Here is a 12,219-nt window from a genome sequence, read left to right as displayed (position 1 = left end):
TTCCTCTTAGCCATTCTTGGGTGTTTTTAGCTGTGTGTTTTGGGTCATTATTTCTGTGACTATTGTGGATTTTTCTGTCATTAAACAAGGAGTACCAACAATTTTGACCACGTGTGTAACTATCTGTTCTGTGAAGGGTTCAGAGGTTTGTGTGAGAACATTAGGAATCAAACAGCATCAAGAAAGCCTAGGAATGCACCAGGCACTTCCCGGATAGAGTTGTGAAGAAGAGGAGGGATGACTGGAACAGTGAATGTTCGTGTTAGTCGGCTTTGGCCGAACTGTAGTTCAGAGTTCGGTTCGGTTCCGAACTTGACCCCCAAAACCAGTAGAAGTCAATGGCAGCCCAAACTTTGGTGCTTTAAAATGGCTGTAAAATGGTCATAGTAAGGGCTAGGTGGCTGAAAACAAATGTGGATAGGAAAATGACTTAAAATAACATACAATAAAAAAGACCTCCTGAAAACAGAGGCAGGTCTACACCAAACAGGTGTCGCATAGGCCCTCACACCCTCGCCCCTCTGCCGAGCGACCCTATGCATTGCCTTGGGTGCGGTGGATGATGAGGCTGAGCAGCTGTGGTGTCCTCTTGAGGACAGTCACCTCACCCTCCTTGTGAATGGGTTGTTTTCAGTACACCTGCCGCTTCGGGACTTGGCCGCACAGTGAGGCGCATTCTCTTCCTACCACCCCTTGTGCCGTTTTGGCTCCGCTCCATGGTGACCACATGTAATGGAAAATCAGGATTCGATTCCGAATAGGGAGCCATGGAAATGACTACCACATCTAAGGAAGGCTGAAGTTGCGCAAATTAAACACTCCTGAGCAGGTGATAAAGCAAGGCAAAATAACCATCCATAACTATTAGGCACTCTGTAATTGAAATGAATACTTTAAATCCTTTAACTAGGATCTATTGCAGGGCAGATCTGGTGCCAGCCGGCGTGGTAATTCCAGCTCTAGTAGTGTACACCAAAGTCTTCTACGACTACCTAACACACACAGATGATACAGTCAAACTTAGAATGATCATTCAATGACTTAATTTTGCCTGCTTTGATGAATTTCTGACTACAGATCAACATAAAAAACATGACTCTGTCTGGAAAAAAGTTGTATGGAAAAAAGCTATCACGTTATCGACTGTGGAAAAGATGTATTATGGACACACTCCACAAGGCTGTATTACAGTCATGCTACACCAGCAGCGCCATGGCCACGTCAATGTCCTTTATTTGATGATCTCCTCATTTCTGGAATTTTTTTTTAGGCACAGTACTCATACAGGACGGGTGCAGATTAGAAAAATGTGTTTGTATGTACAATACTATTACAGTACGGAACAGAACAGAACAGTAAATCGGACTTCTTGTTAGAAGTCCGCATTTGGGGTTTGGTTCTGGATACTACGTGTTCAATATGAATATGAAACTTTACAGTTCAGGTTTGCTCATTCCTAAACAAGAGTAAAGCAAGGTTATCTTATTAAAAAATAGCCCAAGCTCTGAATATCATCCCCAACATCAAACATGGTAGTGGCAACATCATGCTGTGGGGATGCATTTCTTCAGCAGGGACAAGGAAACTGGTTAGAGTTGATTGGACGATGGATCGAGCTACATACAGGGCAATTCTGGAAGAAACCTATTAGCACCTGCAAGAGACTTGAGATTGGGGCATAGGTTCATGTTCCAGCAGGCCAATGATACTAAGCATACTGCCAGAGCTACAGTGGGATGGTTTACATCAAAACATATTCATGTATTTGAATGGCCCAGCCAAAGTCCAGACCTAAATCCCATTGAGAATCTGTGGTAACACTTGAAAAATGTAGTTCACAGACGCTCACCATCCAATCTCACCGAGCTAGAGCTAGTTTGCAACGAAGAATGGGCAAAAATTTCTGCCTCTAGATGGGGGATATGTCAAAAGTAAAAGAAGAGTCAAAGATGCTATAGGATTTTTACAGGATGAAAATGATGACATGGTAAGAAAGGATGTTGAGAAGGCCAAACTTTTAAATTCCTATTTTGCATCTGTTTTCTCTCAGAAAGAAAATGTAACATCAACTGATCTTCACTGTCCTATTAAAGGAATAGGATAATCCAGTATATCTATAAACAGAAAGATAGTGAGGAAACACTTAGCTAAATGAATTCAAGTCTACAGGTCCAGATGATTTACACCCCAGAGTACTGAAGGAGAAATTTTTGAACCACTCTCCGTAATCTTTTAAAATTCTTGGAGAACAGGAGAAGTCCCAAAAGACTGGAGAAGAGCAAATGTTGTTCCCATCTTCAAAAGGGGAAGAAGGTCGACCCAGGGAACTATAGGCTGGTGAGTCTGACTTCTATACCAGGAAAGATCTTTGAACAAATTATTAAACAACATGCATGTCAGTACCTGGATAAGAATGAAGTGATAAACCAGAGTCAGCATGGGTTTCCAACTAATAAGTCATGTCAGACTAACTTAATTTCCTTCTATGACAGAATCACTGACTGGGTGGATCAGGGAAATGTTGTAGATATGGTATATCTTGATTTCAGCAAAGCATTTGACAAAGTATCTCACTCAATCCTTATTGAAAAAATGACTTAGTGTGGAATCAACAAGGCAACTGTTAGGTGGATTCATAACTAACTTAGTGAACGGACCCAAAGAGTGGTCGTAAATGGCTGCACATCAAGTTGGAAGAATGTCTCAAGTGGGGTACCACAGGGATCTCTCCTGGGCCCTGTATTGTTCAACATCTTTATCAATGATTTAGATGAAGGAATTGAGGGTACACTGATTAAATTTGCTGATGACACAAAGCTAGGAGGGATAGCTGATACTAGAGAAGAGAGAGAGAGGAAATAAACTGGAGCAGTGGGCAGCAACTCACTATGTTTTTTAACAGGGAAAAATGCAAAGTACTGCATCTGGGCAATAAAAATGAGAAAAGCATATACAGAATGGGAGTAATAAGGCTAAGCAATATCACATGTGAAAAAGACTCGGGTATACTAATAGATCATAATCTGAACATGAGTCAACAGTGTGATGCTGCAGCAAAAAATACAAATGCAATTCTGGGATGTATTAACAAAAGCATACAGTCTAGATCATGTGAAGTCATTATTGCCACCTACTCCACTTTGGTTAGACCTCATCTGGAATACTGTATCCAGTTTTGGGCACCACATTTTAAAAAAGACATCAACAAACTGGAGCAAGTTCAGAAAAGAGCGACCAGAATGGTGACCGGTCTGGTAACCATGTCCTATGAGGAACGGTTACAGGATTTGGGAATGTTTAGCTTGCAAAAAAGAAGACTGAGAGGAGACTTAATAGCTGTATACAAATATCTCAAGGGCTGTCACATTGTACAAGGATCATCTTTATTCTCATTTGCACAAGGAAAGACTAGAAGCAATGGGATGAAATTGTATGGAAGGAGACACAGATTAGATATTAGAAAAAACTTTTTGACAGTGAGGGTGATCAATGAGTGGAACAGGCTTCCACGAGAGGTGGTGAGTTCCCCTTCCACGGAAGTCTTCAGAGGCAGGACAGACATCTGTCTGGGATGATTTAGTGAATCCTGCTTTGAGCAGGGGGTTGGACAAGATGGCCCAGGAGGTCCCTTCCAACTCTACCATTATATGATTCTATACTCTTAAAGACTTGCAGCAGTAATTGCAGTGAAAGGTAGTCCTACAAAGTATTGATTCAGAGGGGCTGAATACAAATGCATGTCACAATTTTCAGAATTATATTTTTAAAGTATTTAGAAAACCATGTATTATTTCCTTCACAATTTACAAATACTTGCTACTGTGTGTTAGTGTATTACATAATTTCCCAATAAAATACATTTACGTTTGTAGGTGTAACGTGAAAAAAAGTGGCAAAGTTCACGAGGTATGATTTTTTTTTTATATTATAGCAGGTTCTGTGTTGGCTTATGCTGTCTAAGTATTACACATTAGTAAATAAGCCACATTGCATTCTGGAACAATTTGATCTAATTTCATTCAAGGATTTAAGGGGTACTTCACACATAGCGAGATCGTTAGCGAGATCGCTGAAACATCACAGGTTTTGTGACACAACAGCGACCTCGCCAGCAATCTCGCTACATGTGACACATAGTGGCGACCGGCCCCCCGCTGCGATATCACTGATCGTGCTCGAATGTCCTAGGCCATTTTTTGATTGTTGGTGTCCCGCTAGCCAGCATGCATCGCTGTGTTTGACACTGTGTGACAAGGTCCCAACGACCGCCGAGGTCGTTATACGGATCGCCGTATCATTGCTGCCTCATTGAGTAGATCTGCCTGTTTGGCAGCTTACTAGCGACCATGTAGCGACGCCCCAGCGATTCTTACCAGGTCATATCATAGTCGGGATCGCTGGAGCGTCGCTATGTGTAACGAGACCCTAAGACTGATTTAACCAATGTATCCCTCAAACTCCAGTCTTCCTATATTCTGTATTGGAGGATTTATGGTTTCAGAAATGCTGTCTCCCAAAAGTAGCTATCTGAAAGCAGACCCTGTAACTTACAGTAGTGTTTGCTTCTGGGCATATACCATATAAAAAGTGAGCATGCTATTTTACAATCAGATTCCTCCAGTGACTGCTTTGTTTATTAGGATTAATTAGTTCAGTTACTACTAAATATCTATATATAAACTTCTGATTGTTTATCATATGGTACACCTATTTACATGTATTAATTATGCTCAGTTCATACTAAGTAAGGCTAAATTCACACCACATTTGATGTCCCTTTCATGACTCTGTTGTGGGCTTCCATCTGAATTCACAGAAAACATAAACAACCAGAGCCGCTGACTTCATGAGGCTATAAGAGTCCAGGATACAAAACTTTGGACTCTGCTTTACCTCCTTTGCTGTGGTGTCCATCTTTGTAGCCAGGCAAAATAACACTGCGGACAACACTATGCTATTTTGTCCCAAAAAATAGGATTCTGATGGTAGCCTCCGAAAAAGTTATGAACTGGACCACAGACATGATGTAAACACATCCTTAAATTCTTTTTATTTTTCCATTTGCATAGATGACAGAATATTGACAACCTTTAAACCAAATTTGTTTGTTTTTTCTATGTACAGACTACTGTTGGACAAATCACCGTTGAATTGCCAGACATTGCTTCTACTAATATTATAATTCCCATTAAACTTACTCTTGAATCTGGAAATACCGTGTACATGGAAATGTTCATCAATGACAAAATAACTATTCAAAACGTGGTGTGTTTCCCTGATAATGCGGTAAATGCACACAACATTACTCTGAATAGAAGTCTTGCAGCGCCCATTGTAGCTTCATTGGAAGAGTCTGAACGATCTTCCCCGTTAAATGCAACTGAAATTGATGACCTGAATGTTGCTTCGATAAATATATTACACCAACCTGTGCTTGGAGAAGAGGTTTTCTTAGTTGCTAGAATAAATGGTAAGATAATAACTAACGGATGTCTATACTACTTTTATTTAGTAATATTTTTTACTCAAACATCACTAACAATTTTTAGTGAATAGACCAAAGAAATTTATAGTTTGTTTTATTTACTGGCAATTTCTTTTTAGTATTGACTCTATGTTTCATAAAATACAACTTAAATGCTAACTGAACTGTAAACTTTGGTGATTTTTTACAAGTCACTGATGTATCTCTGTGGTATAAATATCTGCAAAACCAGTTAAAACACTTTTTTAAGTAATCCTTTCTTCGTTTTCAGACCAGGTTCCTTGGGATAAAGATTATGTATACACTTGGACTTTTGATAACAATATATCCTATCCGTCTGGAAGTCCCCTGATAAATGTTACATGTACAAAGTTAGGATTACACTCAGTTAGGCTTACTGTAACTAATTATGTATCTACTATAAAGAGTTATATAGAGTATAATGTTGTAAAGCATGAAACTGCTCAAAGGTTCAGTCACTCTCCAAATGCACAGCTTGAAGAACCGGTTGTCTTCTTATTTAAGGTAAGTTAACCCCTTTATAAGTAAAATATTTTAATGCATATCAGTTTTATCATAAGGCGAGATTTACAGTACTTAGACTGAAGTTTTGTGTGTCAATCTTTATTAATAAACTGGTTGTGCCTTTAATAGACTTGCCAAATATGTAAATCTACTTCAGGTATAAGTATGCAGAGATTTTCATTACAGTTTGTGCCAATTTCTGGTGAAAATAATATAATAATGCATATGGTGGACCTTTAGTAACCCCATCACCTCCTGCTTAACCCCACTCCTTTTCTCAGCAATTCTGAAAAAATTTCAAGAGACAAAACTTGCAAATATTAGCGCTTATAGAGCATGCTACATAATTTGTTACTTTGTTATATCCCTTGAAACAAGCACAATTTTGTTAATAAATCTCCCTATTGTTTCTACTATATTTATTTTCTTATATACAGACACAGCCATTCTTTGTACACTGTATACCACATTAACATCACTTTTGATACAAAGGGATTATGAGTGAAACCAAATATTAAAGGGAATCCGGCAGTAGGATAAACCCTCCTGAGCCATCTATTTATGCATGTGGGTCATAGGAAGCTGAAACAATATAATGTCTTATTATCTGTGATCTGATGTGCTATTCCAGATAAATCTGTTTTTCTTATATGCAAATGAGCTGTTCCAGGCTATGGGCCAGACACTGATTTGCATCAAGGTCTTACATATAGTTACTGTACATAGGTTGACAAAATATAGACCTAGGTCCATCAAGTTCAACCTTTCTCCACCAATTGTACATTTTGTCACTAAATTAACTATAATCCACAATATTTGTATTGAGGAAATCATCCAGCCCTTTTTTAAAAGCTGTTTTAGAGTCTTCCATTACTACCTTTTGTGGTAGGGCACTCTACATTCTGACTGCTCTAAATGCAAAGAACCATTTCCTATTTAGCTATCGAAATCACCTTTCTTCCACCCGTAATGAGTGCCCCCTGGCCTTTAGTATGGTCTTTGGAAGAAATTAGTCATATGCCAGTCCTTTGTACTGAACATGCATGTATTAATACATATAAATGAGATCTCTTCTGAGGCGTCTTTTTTGATAAGCTAAACAATCCCAACTTTTCCAACCTCTCATCATATGAGAGGCCTTCCATTCCTTGTAATAATCTAGTTGCCCGCCTTTGAACTGACTCTAACTTCAGCATGTCCTTTTTAAAGTGTGGTGCCTGAAACTGGATTTCATGTTGTAGATGGGATCTCACAAGTGATTGTAGGATATGTTGTGATTGTGGGATTTTATCTCTTTTTATACACTCTAAAATCTTGTTTGCCTTTGCAGCTGCTGCCTGACATTGAGTACTTTTGCTCAGCTTACTTGTAACCAAAATCCCCAAGCCCTTCACCTGTTCTGTAGTCCCAAGTATGGTCCCATTTAATGTATACGCAGCAATAATGTAGGATTACTCCATCCTAGGTGCATTTGTGGTAATAGCAGGTACGCAGGATGCAGTGACGAGACGCGAGACTGGGTTGTACTTTGGGAAGTAACTTTTATAAATTGAAGCCGCTAGGGCTATCCTAAGCAACCAAAACAAAGTAACAGCATTTGTCCTCACATGGACTCAGTACAACCAAACACTATTAAAGAGAACACAACTAACCCGGCAAAGGCTGGTTACTATAGTGCCACGGTATGACCGACTACGGGTCCTTATTTCCTATAGTGTCACTTATCCGTCCTGACGTCCCTCAGCGTCTCTGATGAAGCTGCTTTGGCGTCGCAGCCGCTGGGCCCATCTGCTGAAGATCTGGCGTAGTCTTCAGGCGCTCCAACGCCCAGGAGGGGTAGGGGCACAACAGGCCCTGGGTGAGTCCTTTGATGAGGTAACCCCCTGGGAAGGCAGCGGGGCTCCGCTCTTTAGTGGGTTAAGGGAGACTCCAGTCCCCAAGCAGGGGTGTGTCGCAATTACAGGGAGTGGCGGTTGGTAGGCCATGTGCATGGCCTGGGGCTGTGCCAAGATTCTCTCTGTTAGTGAGGAGCAGGCCCCAACTGCCGACTGCAGCGTGGTGATGGCAGCTGCAGGCGGTGATGGACAGGCTGCAGCCGTGGGCTGAAGCGGAGCGGCAGCATCCACGGGCAGCAGCGGGCAGGCCGCAACCGCAGGATGGAGTGGGGCGGCAGCGGCCACGAGAGGCAGCGGACAGGTCGCAACGGGATGGAGCACAACGGCAGCGGACGACCATGGGCAGGTCGTGTCTCCGGGTTGGAGTAAAGTGACAGTCTCTTGTTGGTAAGCTCGGCGCCTCCTATCCGAAGGCTGCTGTAAATCTCCGCTCTGCTGCTGGCCTCCTCTCTGGTCACTGTCGCTCTGGCTCTCTCATGCCCCCACAGTCTCTTGCTCCATGTCTGCCGTTCTGCTAACTGACTCACTTGCGTGTTCCCTGTCCCTTTTATACTCGCCCCTCCCCTTACTGTCCTGTCACTCTCAGCCGTCCACCTCCCTCCTCCGCCCCCCAGGTACAGTTCCCTTAGGAACCTAGATAGCGGTCCCCTTGGTTCTGGCCCGGATACTCTGCGGGGGCCCTCCCTACACTCCTCCATCCTGTATGCTCGCCAGTCCTTGGGCGAGGGCCTTAGTATGCTTGGGTTGGTCTGCGGAGATGTCAGTTTTTGTTGCCATATGAACTGGTCCTGTTCGTATTATTCGGGGAGTTTGCCGGCTGTTGACCGTTCGGAGCGTCTAAGTTCGACTAGGGTGGAGTCTTCCGGGGTGGTGGACGGTGGTGGGCTAGCTGGTTCGGGTAGGCTAATTGGGTCAGTTGAGTTGTCATTGAGTGGAGAGCCAATGGATATCGTGGGGAAGCCTTCTTTGTCATCCGGGTCCCAGACCACTGGCAGTGGTTCAGAGACCTGGGGGGTAGGCTCAGATTGTACAGGGTCGGTGGAAGTACATGGGTGTAACATATCACGGTGCACAATGCGAGTGGGCAGTGTTCCGTCTTTCTCGGGTCGTATTTCGTATACAGCGGCATAAGACTCGGTAGGGACTTTCTTCCCAGCGTGGTTCTAATTTATTCTGGGTGCGTTGGTCTAGTATGAGTACCCGGTCTCCGATTTGGAGGTTGGGGGCTGGAGGTAGATTCCTTCCTGGGTGTTCTAGGTCTTGGAGCTTGGTATGAACAATTCGGTGGAGGGTTTGCAGCCGGTGTTGGTGATTTCGTACCCATGATGATACTTCGGTCCAGGGCTGGGGCTCCTCTGGGTCCAACTCTACCTCTGTGATCCCTTTGCCTTCTTGCCCGAATAGCAGGGAATAGGGGGTATAGCCGACAACTCGGTGCACCCGGTTGTTATAGACCCATACTAGTTCAGGGACATATTCGGGCCAGCATGTCTTCCTGTCACTCTCCAGGGTATGCAACATTTAAATTAATGTCCGATTAAATCGTTCGCAGGCCCCGTTTCCCTGAGGGTGGTATGGCGTGGTCTGGGATTTGTCGATACCGTAGAGACATTGTGGCTCCTCCATAATTTTTCCCAAAAAGCATGCTCCTTGATCGGAATGTATACGTTGAGGGCAGCCGTACACTTGTATAAAGTATCTACAAATTGCGGAGGCGGCCGGCTCCGCAGTTTGGTCTCGCGTGGGAATGACCACAGCGAACTTGGTGAAATGGTCCACCATGACGAGGCAGTGTCCTTACCTCTGGAATTTGGGACCAGTGGTCAAGTAATCCACCATCAAAAGCTCGAGGGGCTCTGAGGTCACTATTGTTTGCACTGGGGTTCGCTGTGCGGGCGGTTTGGCTAACTCGCATAGGCGGCAGGCCCGGCAAGTCTCGTCCACAGCAGCATGGAAGCATGGATGGTAAATTATCTGCTGCAACCATTGCAAGGTCTTTTGAGCCCCGAAGTGGGCCCCTTTTTCGTGGGCTTCTCGGGCCAGTTCATTGAGTTGGGCTCCGGGCGCAACTACCTGCCTGCTAGTCATAGATGTTGTCCGTGATGTCGGTTTACGATACAATAGTCCCCTTTTGATAACCAGTCTCTCCCATTGTCGTAACATCAGCGACATATCCTGAGTCAAAGTCTGTCTTTGGGAGTCAGTGGGTAGTTTGCCAGCAGCTACCCATTGCCGTAGGAGCCCAATTTCTTCGTCTTCTTGCTGCTGTTGGATCCATTTATCACGGGATTGCTCCAGCATGCCCCTTAGGGGTTCTGAGGGGGATACTTTCTTGGTGGCAGCCGTGAGCATGGCGGTGGTGAGGGCGAACGGTATCTCTTCCCCTTCCAGTTCGTCATCTCGAGGAGTTGTATGTCCAGGAATTGTATGTCGGATCCTGGAGAGGGCGTCAGCGTGTACATTTTCGGCCCCTCTTTTATAGATGATCTTATAGTTGAATTTAGCCATTTGGGCCACCCATCTTTGTTCCATAGCCCCCAGTTAGGCGTTCTCCAAATGGGCCAGTGGGTTATTGTCGGTCCGCACCACCACTTCGGAGCCCGCCAGGTACTCTGCGAACCGTTCTGTCATGGCCCACACTACTGGTGTGAAGCTGAATGGGAGGAGACACAGATTAGATATTAGAAAAAACTTTTTGACAGTTAGAGTGATCAATGAGTGGAACAGGCTGCCACAAGAAGTGGTGAGTTCTCCTTCAATGGAAGTCTTCAAACAGAGGCTGAACAGACATCTGACTGGGATGATTTAGCGAATCCTGCTTTGAGCAGGGGGTTGGACCAGATGGCCCAGGAGGTCCCTTCCACCTCTACGATTCTATGATTCTACTGCGAGGAGCTCGAGCTTAGAGGAGCTGTAATTGTCAGGGTTGCGTTCAGAATCATGAAGTGAGCGGCTTCCATACGCGGTCAATCTCTCCCGGCCATCTTGAACCTGTGACAATACAGCCCCTAGCCCGTGGAGGCTCCCGTCAGTGTGTAGGATGAACGGTTGTGAGAAATCCGCATAAGCTAACACTGGGGCATCCGAGGGCGCAGCCTTAAGGTTTTGGAAGGACTCTCCTTGTGGTTGTTGCCACTGGATTTTTTGCCCATTTGCCCCGGCGGGAGCCCCTTTCAGCAGGTCGTGCAGGGCTCGGGCTAGACGTGCAAAATTCTTTACGAAATGACGGTAGTATTCGGCCAACCCCAGGAAGGCCCGCACGTCCTTGGATGGCAGCAACCTTTTCCTGGGACGGTCTTACGCCCTCCGCCGAGATGATATGCTCCAAATATTCAATCTGGGTGCGAAATGGGCATTTCTGGGGTTTTACCTTCAACCCGTACTTTTGCAGCCGGCGAGTACCTGCCCCAGCCACCTCAGGTGGTCCTCAAACGTGGCAACATAGATGATAATATCGTCTAGGTATATTAACGTGGCCTCGAAATTGAGATCCCCCAGACACCGCTCCATCATTAGCTGAAAGGTTCCCGGGGCGTTGGCCAGCCCGAACGGCATCCGATTGAACTCAAATAGTCCCATGGGAAGAATGAATGCCATCTTAGCCCTGTCTTCTTCCGACATGGGCACCTGCCGGTGCCCACTAGCCAGGTCCAAAGTCGAGAAGTATGTCGCCTTTCCCAAGGCAGACAAGGATTCTTCTATACGGGGTAGTGGGTACGAGTCTTTGATGGTACAGGCGTTCAGCTTTCGATAGTCCTCACAGAACCGTAGGGTGCCATCCTTTTTGCGGACCAACACGATGGGAGCAGCCCAGGGGCTTTGGCTTTCTCAGATGACTCACTCTGTGGAGGAATCTGCCGATACCGTTCGCGGATGAGAGCCGCTCCTGCCGTGGGAATTCCATGGGTGATGGCGGTGGTGCATCCAAAATCATCCTCATGATTAGCAAATACCTTGTGGTACTGTCCAAGCACTGTTTTTATCTGGGAAAGTTGAGCTGAAGTCAGGCCGGAGAGCTCGGCCCGCATTTGTTCCAGGATGTTTTGACCCTTCTCCTGAGTTGAGGACTCGGCAGCCTGTAGAGTCCTGATAGTCACTGCCCAAGGGTCCTCGGGTTGAACTCTCAATTGGACCGCAGGGGCCAGCAGCACTTCTTCCAAAGGCCTTTCTAGCTTGGCCATTTCGGTCCTGGGCTTTAGGATGATGTCTTGGTCTTCAAGGTTGATGCAGCGCACCAGGATGGTCCCCTTCCGCACTGTGGTCAGGGACCAGGCCACCAGTATGCCAGGAGGCAAGCGCTCCAAGTAGCATGGC

At 45.0% G+C, this 12,219-nt stretch overlaps 1 protein-coding gene across 1 annotated transcript in view; it reads left to right on the top strand.

Annotated features, from left to right (window-relative positions):
• Positions 1-12,219, top strand: part of PKD1L1 (polycystin 1 like 1, transient receptor potential channel interacting) — a 901,078-nt gene that overhangs the window by 105,964 nt on the left and 782,895 nt on the right. Inside the window, exons 8-9 of the mRNA XM_073549827.1 lie at positions 5,125-5,470; positions 5,757-6,010. Coding sequence (XP_073405928.1) covers positions 5,125-5,470; positions 5,757-6,010 — 600 coding nt within the window. The remainder of the gene's footprint in view (positions 1-5,124; positions 5,471-5,756; positions 6,011-12,219) is intronic.

Source organism: Dendrobates tinctorius, unplaced genomic scaffold (genome assembly GCF_039654945.1).
Source record: "Dendrobates tinctorius isolate UK_male_01 unplaced genomic scaffold, ASM3965494v1 ptg000162l, whole genome shotgun sequence".
NCBI classification, from domain to species: domain Eukaryota; kingdom Metazoa; phylum Chordata; class Amphibia; order Anura; family Dendrobatidae; genus Dendrobates; species Dendrobates tinctorius.
Note: the sequence above shows the minus strand (reverse complement) of the source record. Positions and strands in the feature narration are given on the sequence as shown.